The sequence below is a fragment of the Theropithecus gelada genome, chromosome 7b (genome assembly GCF_003255815.1).
Source record: "Theropithecus gelada isolate Dixy chromosome 7b, Tgel_1.0, whole genome shotgun sequence".
In the NCBI taxonomy this organism is placed as follows: domain Eukaryota; kingdom Metazoa; phylum Chordata; class Mammalia; order Primates; family Cercopithecidae; genus Theropithecus; species Theropithecus gelada.
The window spans coordinates 35,903,042-35,915,305 of NC_037675.1; the positions used below are offsets into that span (position 1 = coordinate 35,903,042).

General features: G+C 44.9%; 1 protein-coding gene across 2 annotated transcripts in view; it reads right to left on the reverse strand.

Moving 5' to 3' along the window:
- Positions 1-11,848, reverse strand: part of BAZ1A (bromodomain adjacent to zinc finger domain 1A) — a 129,423-nt gene extending 117,575 nt beyond the window's left edge. For both annotated transcript variants that reach the window (XM_025392486.1, XM_025392485.1), the window contains exons 1-2: positions 11,339-11,848; positions 10,711-10,881 (exon numbers count right to left, since the gene is read on the reverse strand). In XM_025392486.1, the coding sequence (XP_025248271.1) occupies positions 10,711-10,823 (113 nt within the window). In that variant the 5' untranslated portion in view covers positions 10,824-10,881; positions 11,339-11,848. The remainder of the gene's footprint in view (positions 1-10,710; positions 10,882-11,338) is intronic.
- Between the last annotated feature and the right edge of the window lie 416 nt (positions 11,849-12,264).

Consider the following 12,264-nt stretch of genomic DNA (forward strand, 5'->3'; position numbering starts at 1 on the left):
TTTTTAAAAAGGTATCTATGGAAATAAAGCAAGAGAAACTAATCATACCTTAACATAAATGAGATCTACAGAAATAACATGCATATGCCAAGTTATATGGCTCTTAATTCAGTACAAAGAAGATTCTTTTGAAGTATCATTTAGTTCAGGAAATAATGGGTGTATATCACCAAAAATACAAAGTAAAAAACAGTTATCCTTATAAGATAGAAGGCAGATATCCTAAGAATTCAGAGAAAGGGAAGGGAAGAATTCAGAGGGCAAAAAAAGATTTTTAAAACTACTATTAGAATTTTTTTGGGGGAAAGTGATGTTAAGAGGTAGGTCTTGGCCGGACACGATGGCTCATGCCTGTAATCCCAGCACTTCAGCAGGCTGAGGCAGGAGGATCACTTGAAGCCAGGAGTTCGAGACCAGACTGCACAACAAAGTAAGATCCTGTCTCCACCAAAAATTGAAGAAAAAAATTAGCCAGGGGGCGCACATCTATAGTCCTTGTTATTCAGGAGGCTGAACCCAGGAGTCCAAGGCTGCAGTGAGCTATGACTACACCACTGCACTCCAGACTGAGCGACAGAGCACAGCCCTGTTTCTTAAAAAAGTTCTAGTTCAGGCACAGTAGCTCACATCTGTAATCCCACTTTGGAAGATTGAGGCAGGAAAAATGCTTAAGCCCAGGAGCTCAAGAGCAGCCTGGATGACATGGCAAAACCCAGTCTCTACTAAAAATAGAAAAATCAGCCAGGTCCACGTGGTGACACATGCCTGTAATCCTAGCTACTCAGGAGGCTGAGGCAGGAGGAGCACTCCAGCCTGGGAGGCCGAGGTTGCAGTAAGCCAAGATCGCACCATTGCACTCTAGCCTGGGTGACAGAGTAAGACAATGTCTCAAAAAAAAAAAAAAAAAATTAAATTAAAAAAAAATAAGAAAAAGAAAAAAGTAAAGAAGAAAAATTCTAACTTTTTCCTACAGAAACAAACATATCTGTAAGATTTAGCTTCTCAAGCCAATACATAATTAGCACATAATGTACATAGGTATACTTTTTTCCTCTTTTTTAAATTGATATATAACAGTTGTACATATTAATACCTGTATACAATGTATAATTATCAAATCAGGGTAACTGGGATATCCATCACATGAAGTATACTTTTAATAACTTAAACAATACTAAGTACTGCTCAAGAAAATTATACTTCAAATCTAAATATCTTATACTTCAGTCTGTAAGCCAGTGCTAGTAGAAATAGAATGGTTAGTCACATGTATAATTTTAAATTTTCCAGTGGTCACATTTAAAATTTTAAAAATAAAAATAACTCAATATATCACAAAGTAATTTCATTTCAATATGTAATAAACATTTTAAAAATCAAGATACTTTACTTACATTCTTCTTTAAAAAAAAAAAAAATCCGCCAGGCATGGTGGCTCACGCCTGTAATCCCAGCACTTTGGGAGGCTGAGGCAGGCAGATCACAAGGTCAGGAGATCGAGCATATCCTGGCTAACACAGTGAAACTCCATCTCTACTAAAAATACAAAAAATTAGCTGGGCGTGGTGGCACATGCCGGTAGTCCCAGCTATTGGGGAGGCTGAGGCAGGAGAATCGCTTGAACCCGGGAGGCAGAGGTTGCAGTGAACTGAGACTGTGCCACTGCACTCCAGCCAGGGCAACAGAGCGAGACTCTGTCTCAAAAAAAAGAAAAAAAAAAATCCAATGTATATTTTACATTTACTGCCTATCTTAATTCGAACTAATCATATTTCAAGTGCTTAATAACCTATCTGGCCAAGTAATGGCTCCTGTTCTGGACAGCACAGCTCTAGCCACAGCAGCTAAGTGCCTGAGGTACTGAGTAGGAAATATCCCACGCATGGGATATTTCGTGCCATGGCAGGGGGACAGCTAAACGCAGTGAATTGCAACAAACACAATTTAGATTTAACACTGCCTAAAAATACCAAGGAGAACAATGGCACAAATGCCAAAACCAGTGATATATAGCTGCCCTTTTACACCCTAAGGTTTCTACTATCTCCTACAAAATGTTTGTGCCATTTGTTTCCTTTGTGTCTATTTACTCTACAAAGTTATTGTTACATTATAGCTTCACTGTGCACAAAGACCTACCCTAAGGAGGCAGGACACACTACCACAGTGGCCATTTTAAGGAAGAAAAGTCCAAAGGTCATCTCTCCCCTACTCAAAACCCATGAACGGCACAGCACCATCTCTAACATTACACACCTTCACTTTCTCCCACTTCTGTAATTCTACTCACACTTTACCCATTTATCATACACATTTAAATGTGTAGAATTTGTTAATACTGAATTCTAGGGGGTTGGTTACAATGACTCTTCAATTTCTACATTATAAGAATATAACTATTGAAACTTACAAAAAATACATTTTACTATTGTGAGCAAAAATAACAAAGTATTTTTATATGAATGTAAATCTAGGCTAATACAGGTTATTAATGTTAGATTTATGACTGCACTCTTTCAATCATCCTCTTCACTAAAGGTGGGCATCCTACTGGCACGGAGACCAAATCCTGCCCTCCACCTGCTTTTGTAGGTTTTTTTTTTTTTGGGAACACAACTATACCTACATTTTTAGGTGTTGTCAGTAACTGCTTTCTCACTACATTTGCAGAGTTGGATAAAGAGTTGGATAGGTACAAGAGATCCTATGGCCAAGCAAAGCCTAAAATACCGATTATCTGGCCCTTTGCAGAAAAAATTTGATGACCCCTCCTCTTTACCATTATTTCATAAGGAAAAATTGCTGAGTGACAAGGTACTTTCTTAAAAACACACCTGTAATATGAAGTCAACCAACACTCTGGTGCACAAACTGAGGAACAAAGTGCAACACACTATTAATTTGTTGGGTACTGGGAAAACTAAAAAACTAAAAACCTAGTAGGGGAAGATTAAATTGTGACAAAAAAATCAGAAACTAGGCCGGGCACAGGGGCTCACGCCTGTAATCCCAGCACTTTGGGAGACCGAGGCGGGTGGATCACGAGGTCAGGAGGTCAAGACCAGCGTGGCCAAGATGGTGAAACCCCGTCTCTACTAAAAATATAAAAATTAGCTGGGCACGGTGGCAGGAGCCTGTAATCCCAGCTACTCGGGAGGCTGAGGCAAGAGAATCGCTTGAACCAGGGTGGCAGAGGTTGCAGTGAGCCGAGATGGAGCCATTGCACTCCAGCCTGGGCAACAGAGTGAGGCTCTGTCTCAAAAAAAAAAAAAAAAAAAAAAATCAGAAACGAAGTACAATTCAGATAAAAAACAAAGTGTACTCTACTTAGGGACCAAAACACTCTCTCTCCATGTATGTATGCATGTGTATGTGTGTGTGTATGCATATATGCATATATATATGAAGGAGAGAGAAAAATGAATCCCAGCTTTACTCTCTGAATGCAACTGGATAAGTTACATAACCTCTCTAAATTTGGTTCCTCCATGAATGTTAATGTGAAAATCAGGCCAGGCGAGGTGGCTCACGGCTGTAATCCCAGAACTTTGGGAGGCCGAGGCGGGTGTATCACAAGGTCAGATTGAGATCATCCTGGCTAACACGGTGAAACCGTTTCTACTAAAAATACAAAAAAATTAGCCGGGCATGGTGGTGTATGCCTGTAGTCCCAGCTACAAGGGAGGCTGAGGCAGGAGAATGGCATGAACCCGGGAGGCAGAGCTTGCAGGGAGCTGAGATCACATGACTGCACTCTAGTCTGGGCGATAGGGCAAGACTCCATCTCAAAAAAAAAGAAAAGAAAAGAAAATGAGATAATTCTTAGCAAATGCCCCTAAAATGTAAGTGCACTCAATAGATATTATCAATTCTTACTGTTCAGGTACGACATGCGCAGAGAGATCCTAGAAGAATAACCAGTATGGTAGAGACACAATGTCAGAAAAACACATATGTTTTCAAGAGAGAAAGTTAGACATCTGGAAGGGGAGCAGAAAGAGACAGAACTATCTCAAACATCTGAAGATATTTCTTCTTGTCAGCTCCTGAGGGCAAGTATAGGAAACAACAGAAATTCTAGGGAGAAAGAGTTTTTGAATCATTATTATAGGTAGTACAGGGCAAACAACAAGGTATGTCCACAAGTTCTTAGGATGGTTTTCATTGTGTTTTGATGGATAACATATATTAGATTATCAGTGAGCACTCAAAATCCAATCAGATGACCCAACTATAAAATTCTAGCAACTGCTTGTGGTAGACTGTTTGCAAAGAGGGCTAAAGGTGTGCAGGCTCCTTTGAAATATGACATTCATGCTCTTCTCACCAAAAGCTGGAGTCTATTTCATGACCTCCTGAATCTGGGCTGACCTTGTAATCTGTTTTGACCAAAATAATAAAAAAAGTATATTCAGTGACTTCCATTCTCACCCTCTTGAAACTCTAAGACCACCATGTGAAACAGCCTGTTTCTGAGGTTGAAAGAGCACATGGTAACTAAAACCATCCCAGCTGAGTTCCCAGACCTGTGACTGAGGCTATCTCTTACTTCAACCAGCCTCAGCCTAGCCTCCAGCTGACTGCAGCTAAGTGAGTGAGCACAGAGTAAACCAGCAGAAAACAAACTGGCAATCCACAGAATAGGGAACAAATAAAATGGGTTGTTACTTAGAGCCACTAAGTTTTGGGGTAGGTTGTTACTACAACCTACAATATTGCAATAACTGATAAATGTATTCTGTCTGAAGAAAAAATGTATTTAAAACATCTGAAACTAAGTACATGTCTGCTAAGTAGACAAAAGATAAAATTCAAAAAGAAAAGCATTTAGGAATTTCTGCTATACCAACCAGGAAACAAGGACTCATGGATCCAAGTATCAGGACCATGTGGCAGGCTTATTCCTTAAAGAGGAGCTAAACATCTCATTTAAAGGCACTAGCTATGAAAAATTATCCAACTTCCTTTGAAAACCCCATGCTCACCAAACAGCCTGTGATTATAACTAGATTTCATACATAACTGACCATCAGTATAGGAATTGGTCAGTATGAAAGACATTCTTCCCTACTATAAATTGATGATGTTCTGATGTGTCCACTGAATACCTAGAGCTTAATCACTTGGGGTATAGTAAAAAACCAAATGTCTAAGAAGACAGTACACAGTGGTATCTACACAAAAATCTAGGCAGCCAGTTTAAATTCCAGGCAATGCCCCTAGTTTCTTAGTGCATACTTCAACAGATATTAGGAAGAATTTTCCATAATAGCACTATGTGATAGTAAACAGTAAAAAGAGCATAAATTCTAGAATAATTGATGTGAGTTAGATTCTAGCATTATCAGTTACTAGAAAAATAATTTTGGACTCTGTAATCTTGGATTTACTCCCCACCCAAAACTTCAGTTTCCTCATCTGTAAAAGGAGGCTGTTGAAGGGACTGACTTATTAACAAGAGAGAGCAGATGAACAATGAAAACAGGATGCCTTATAAGCTAGTCAAACCTCTTCCAATGAAAAGCCAGGGTGAAATATAATTTCAACCACCTGTTAGTGATGTTGTGGAAGAGAGTCATACATTTTGTATGGAAGGCTGGACTCACTCAAAGTTGGGAAATATATTCCAAGTGTCTACATGGCTAAAAAAAATAAGTTATTTTATTTATGAGATTAAGTCACCAGGTAATACAACAAATCATTTTCCTATCCCACAAGTCTAGAAATGCTGGTATTCAGACCTGACTGTTCCATTTTTTAACAATCCACAGCAAAAATAAACAAAATTGTTGTCAGCTCGCCAAAATTACAGAGTATTTTTATTTTTGTAGAAACAAGGTCTTACTATTTTGACCTGGCCGATCTCAAACTCCTGGCCTCAAGTGATCTTCCCACCTCAACCTCCCAAAATGTTTGGATTATAGGCATGAGCCACTGCACGCAGCCAGAATCAATCATATTTAAGAGACTAAATTGGCTGGGCGCGGTGGCTCACACCTGTAATCCCAGCACTTTGGTAGGCTGAGGCGGGCGGATCACCTGAGGTCGGGAGTTCGAGACTAGCTTGGTCAGCATGGTGAAACCCTGTCTCTACTAAAAATACAAAAATTAGCCAGGCGTGGTGGCACATGCCTGTAATCCCAGCTACTCGGGAAGCTGAGGCAGGAGAATCACTTGAACCTGGGAGGCAGAGGTTGCGGTGAGCAGAGATCACGCCATTGCACTCCAGCCTGGGCAACAAAGCAAGACTCCGTCTCAAAAAAAAAAAAAAAAAAAGACTAAATTATGCACCTTAGCTTATGCATTTGTCTATAGTTGATGTGCTATTGAGTCTTCTCTACCTATGAAAAAGCAGGTCAATCAAGAGTTAGCAATTAGTTAAGGAGAATGTAGTAAGGAGTCTGTGCTATTTAATCACTGAGGATGCATCCTGGTCAGTCACTGTCTCAAAGAGTTCAGGTTCCTGGAGAAGACAAAATGTGTGGCAACAGGCCAAGTGCAGAGGTTCACGCCTGTAATCCCAGCACTTTGGGAGGCCAAGGCGGGTGGATCACCCGAGGTCAGCAGATCCAGACCATTCTGGCCAACGTGATGAAACCTCGTCTCTACTAAAAATACAAAAATTAGCTGGGTGTGGTGGCAGGTACCTGTAATCCCAGCTATTCGGGAGGCTGAGGCAGAGAATGCCTGAACCCAGGAGGCAGAGGTTGCAGTGAGCTGAGATCGCACCACTGCACTCCAGCCTGGGCAACACGGCAAGACTCCGTCTCACCAAAAAAAAAAAAAAATTAGCCGGGTGTGGTGGCAGGCACCTGTAATCCCAGCTACTTGGGAGGCTGAGGCAGAGAACTGCTTGAACCCGGGAGGTGGAGGTTGCAGCAAGCCAAGATTGGGCCACTGTCTCCAGCCTGGGAGACAGTGTGACTTCATCTCAAAAAAATAAAAATATAAACAAAAATAAAATTAAAAAGGTGAGGCAACAAATATATTGCATGACAAGGCAATAACAGGAGATGCTGCACTAGATAAAATGGAGGGGGTGACCATTGCTGCTTAGAAGGACAAAGAGGAAGCAGGCTATAATATCAAGTAAGATAGAGACAGAAAACTAGCAATTAAAAGGTCACTGGCAAGCAGAAGTGGTGACTCACGCCTGTAATCCCAGCACTTTGGGGAGGCCAGGGCGGATGGATCACTTGAGGTTAGGAGTTCGAGACCAGCCTGCCCAACATGGTGAAACCCTGTCTCTACTAGAAATACAAAAAATTAGCCGGGCATGGTGGCAGGCGCCTGTAATCCAGGTACTCTGGAGGCTGAGGCAGGAGAATCTCTCGAATCTGGAAGGCGGAGGTTGCAGTGAGCCAAGATCATGCTAATGCACTCCAGCTTGGCAACAAGAGGGAAACTCCGTCTCAAACTAAATTAACATAAAATTAACATTAACATTAACATAAAATAAAACAAAATATTAAAAAAAAAGTCACTGGCAACCTCTACTAACCACATTTACAGGCAAAAGTTACTTTGTATTGTGTTGGAAAGTGAATAAGGCTAGGAGGTGTAGAAAATCTTTTTTAGACTGATTAGAGAAACTTATATTCAAAAAATAAAAAATGCAAGCAAATAAGCGAGCATAGTGGTCTTCAGGCAAATACAAAAGAAAAATATTCAAAATAATGCACTGAAAGGCTAGTCTTCAAACAAATTCACATAAACCAATTGGTGATTTAACAAGTGAAAACAGAGGTTTTGTTTTGTTTTGTTTTGTTTTGTTTTTAGGGCTACTCCATAAGCAGTGCTAAGAGTAGCCTGCAGCCCAGCCGGGCATGGTGGCTCATGCCTGTAATCCCAGCACTTTGGGAGGCAGAGGTGGGCGGATCACGAGGTCAGGAGTTCTAGACCAGCCTGGCCAACATGGTGAAAGCCAGTCTCTACTAAAGATACAGAAAAAAAAAATAACCCGGGCGTGGTGGGATGTGCCCGTAATCCCAGCTACTCTGGAGGCTGAGGCAGGAGAATCACTTGAACCCAGGAAGCAGAGGTTGCAGTGAGCCGAGATCACCCCATTGCACTCCAGACTGGCTGACAGGGTGAGACTCCGTCTCAAAAATAGAGCAGCCTGCAGAGGTTTCCTTCATAGTTTTTCCAGAGTTGTTCCAAAGGTCCTGTTACCATACTACAGACCACCATATACTACTTACCACAAAAGCATTTTTGGAAAGGTCTCTTTGTACTCATTTGTGAGAAACAGAAAGTAATTCAAAATTTAACATCATTAAAAGGCAGTCTTCTTCCAATTTTGTCAAAATTCTTTTCGTTCAGTCATAGAAACCTAAGAACATCAGCAATACTCCTTAATTCAGGGTAAATGGTCAAATACCTTTGCTCCCAAACCAATCATCTCTCTGGGACTGCTTGTAATTTCCAAAAGCCCAAACACTTCAGCACAAGGGGAAAAAAACCAAAAATTGAAAATAAAAATCTAGTTATTTAAAATGTTTAAATGCCCTAAGACTACAAAGAATACAGTTCCTTGATATTAATGGAAGATACGGCTGGGCATGGTGGTTCATGCCTGTAATTCTAGCACTTTGGGAGACCCAGGCAGGCAGATCACCTAACTCAGGAGTTCAAGACCAGCCTGGGCAACATGGCGAAATCCTGTCTCTACATAAAATACAAAAATTAGCCAAAGTGGTGGCATGCACCTGCAATCCCAGCCACTCAGGAGGATAAGGTAGTAAAGTGGGGGGGACTGTTTGAGCCCAGGAGGTCGAGGCTGCAGTGAGCCAAGATTGTGCCACTGCACTCCAGCCTGGGCGACAGAGCAAGAACCTGTCTCAAAATAAGTAAATAAATAAAAATAATGGAAGACAGATAGTTCTGGAATGCGAAAAATCTTCTGTATTTCAGCATTTCAGATTTCTCCAAGGTTAGAATAATTCGGCTCAAGAACCAAAGTGCATTAAGAATGTTTAATTCACAAAGGATAACAGCCATATTCATCCTACCCTCTAAGGTGAGAAAAGCCCCTTGCTTATATAGAAGGAGAAAACAATTTGAAATTTAAGCCTATTTACTATTTTGTTGGTACTCTCAATTTTCTTTTTAATCATAATTGTTACCAAGGCCTGTAGCTTTAAAATCCTTAAAAAAAAATCCTTATCCAATTACCTAATCCAAGTTCACTTAACTAGTTATGAGAACTCTATTTGAGTAACAAAACAAGTCTCTACAGGAGCAGAGCGAGACGTACACTCCTACTTAAAAGTACTGTCTGATGAAAAGCACTCTATTTACTTCTCTAGATATAACATGTTTAACGTGAAACCCTTTCTGTGGAACTGAAGAAAAACGTTTACTTAAAATAAATGCTCAAAGCAACTTTCCTAACCTCACTATTGATTTCTTAGGTGCAGTTTGCCCAAAACCCTCCCTCGGTCAAGCCCCCACTCAGAAAAGGTGCCTTACACGCGACGTTACTTGGTTGCTATTACACTTGGTTTCCAAGTCACAAAGGGATTCCTTTTCAGGGGAGAGAATAAAGCATAAGAAAAAGAGAGGATCACCCTCTTGGAGTGATTGATCAAGTCAGGTTCTCACTTAGAGATCCTGTTTAAACACAAGACGCTAAAACACACCATCTTGCTCCGTGTCACAGGACCAGATCTCTCGGGATAAATTAAGCGACGGGCTGAAAATGTAGGAGCTGAAACTACACCAGCAGCAGCTCCGCGTTCTTATCAAAACAATAGCGAGTGGCACATGTCAGGCAGCCCACATGCGCAGGGGGATAAAGCGGCGCCTGGCTGAGTCTGGAGTTGAACTTGTCTTAACCCCCTCCCCCAACACCCTCCAACGCGCTCCCGGCTACGCGAAAGTGAAAACGAGGGGCGCCTAAGGCCCTGCTTCTTCCCCCTTCCTCTTCCCCTTGCCCAGCCGCGACTTCTTCCTCACTGATCTCCCGGGGGCGGAGACGCTGAGTTCCCCGGAGACGAGAGTTAGTCACCAAGAATAGGCGGTGACAGAGAGCGCGGCTCCCGTCGCACTCCGAGGCCTAGCAGCGCCGGACGGGAGGCCGCCTGCGGAGGCTCTCGCGTCCCGCGTCCTCCACCCCTGGCCCGCAGGGACGCTCCCTCCTTCCCTTCTAGAACGAGTTTCAACTCCGCTCCTCTCCCCTACCCCAGACAGCTCCAACTTCAGACCCCACTCCCGACTGAGAAAACGAAGCCCAGCCCAGCCGTTTCCTGCCCACCGGGGCAGGAATTCCCTCCCCCGACCCATGGACTGCGGCCCCACGTCGCTGACCCTAGCGGGGATCCCCTCGGCCGCCGGGAGGGGATCCCGGAACTGGCCCCGGAGTGCGCGTGTGGCCGCGGCGGGGAGGGGCAAGGCGGGGAGTTTCCGCCGCCCCGCGGCCAGGAGGGCGGGAGGGCGACAGCAGAGGCTAAGAGCGGTCCCCGAGGCCGGCCGGGGACCCCAGCCTCCTCCGCCACGACCAACCCGCGTTCCCCACGCGCGCCGCCGCCAGTTGGCCCCGCGCGTTCTCCAAGTGGAGGCTAGGAGGCAGAGAACCGCGGGCCCGGGGCCACCCGTCACTTTCAAGTCGCCCCGCCAGAAGCCCAGGGCGAGGAAAAGGAGAAAGACAAAAGGGCGCTGGGGAGGGAGTCCCCACACCCCCCGCGGCCCCGCACCCTGCCCGGCTCTTACTCGTAGTGGCGGAAGATCTCGTTGGTGACTTTACAGTAGAAAACTTCCTCGTCGGGCCGTAGGTCCGCGGGCGGCTTCTGTCTCACAAACGGCTTTCGGTGTAGCAGCGGCATCTCCCGTCCGCCCGCGGGCTCGCCCAGACCCTCGGCCGCCCGCGCCGGCCCCGCTTCCCTATCAAAATTGGAGGGAAAGGAAAGCCGGTAAGGTGGGGAGCGCTCGGCGGCAGCGTGGGCCGGTCCGCGCGCCGGGAGAAGCTCGGCTGCCTTTTGTGTGACTGACGCGCCGCGGCCGCTACCGGAGCCGAGTTCGTTCCTGCCGCTGCCCGGGCGTCGAGCGAGCGGAGCCGCCGCCGCCCCTGCCCCCCGAGCGCGTCCTGCCTCCTCTCGCCCAGCCGCTGGCTCACAATGGGGCAGGACGCCCCGCCGCGGGGGGCAGTGCGGGAGCGGCGGCGGCGGCGGCCCCCTCCCCCAGCGCCGGCTCCACGCCCGCCGCCGCCGCCAGGCTCACAACGTGCTCGGCGCGCAGCCGGCCGGCCGGCCAGGGCGCTCGCCGCGGGCGGACCCCGGCGCCGCTCCGCTTTGTTCCCGGCTTGCCTCCACTTCCCGGCCGGCTCCCGAGCGACCCTCACCTGCGAGCACGCCGACTGCCACTTGTCCACCTTCTCCACTACAAAGGCAACGAGGGGAGACCCCGTCCTCCCAGGGGACCGCCTCTCTCCGGCCCCGCCGCGCCCCTGGCCGCCACTTCTCCCGCTGCCACTGCCCGACTCCGCGCGGGGAATTGCGTCCCACCGCCACTTCCCCGCCTCTCGGAGCTCCTGGGAAGTTTCTGATCTACTTTCGGCTCTGAAGGAGGAAGAGCTGTTGGGAGGAGCTTTTCACTCCTCGCTTCTACCTTTTTATTGGCTACTCGATGACTTTTACAGCCTGTCACTGATACAGGAAGAGACAGCGGAGAGCCTGGGAGAGCTACATTATTAATTAATGGAGCAACCCCTCGTGAAGATTCAGAAGCATCCTCCATGTTTGAGATTATCAGCCAAAAGATCTAGGGAAAGCGCTGGCGGTTCATAAACACATGGCTAACAAAGTAAATCCTTGAAGTCTGCCACCGACGCTTGACTACACGATGGGAAAAGGGATTCCAATTACGATTTAACTTGTATTTTAAAGATGAGAAAAGAAATGAATAAGAAAATTTGTTGCTATTTTTCTTCTTCCAAATTAGAATCCGTATCTCTAAAAATACTTTGCATGTTTAGTAAACATCCGTCTTGAACTAGAAGATACCTTGACATCAGTTCTATTTAATACTTATGGCAATTAAAAGGTTTAGAGAGCAGAGGAAAAGACCAAAAAAAAAAAAATGTGTTACAAAGTGTCACCATGCTTGTAGGACCCCAACATTCTTGAAACTAACACACCTTTAAAAAGTAATATTTACAATGCTGTAAATATTTGCAAAGTATCAATGTTTAATTCAATTAGAATTTTAAGGATTATGGATTTACTAGCGAAAATTCCCCTAAAGCAACTTTCCCATATCAGTAATTTT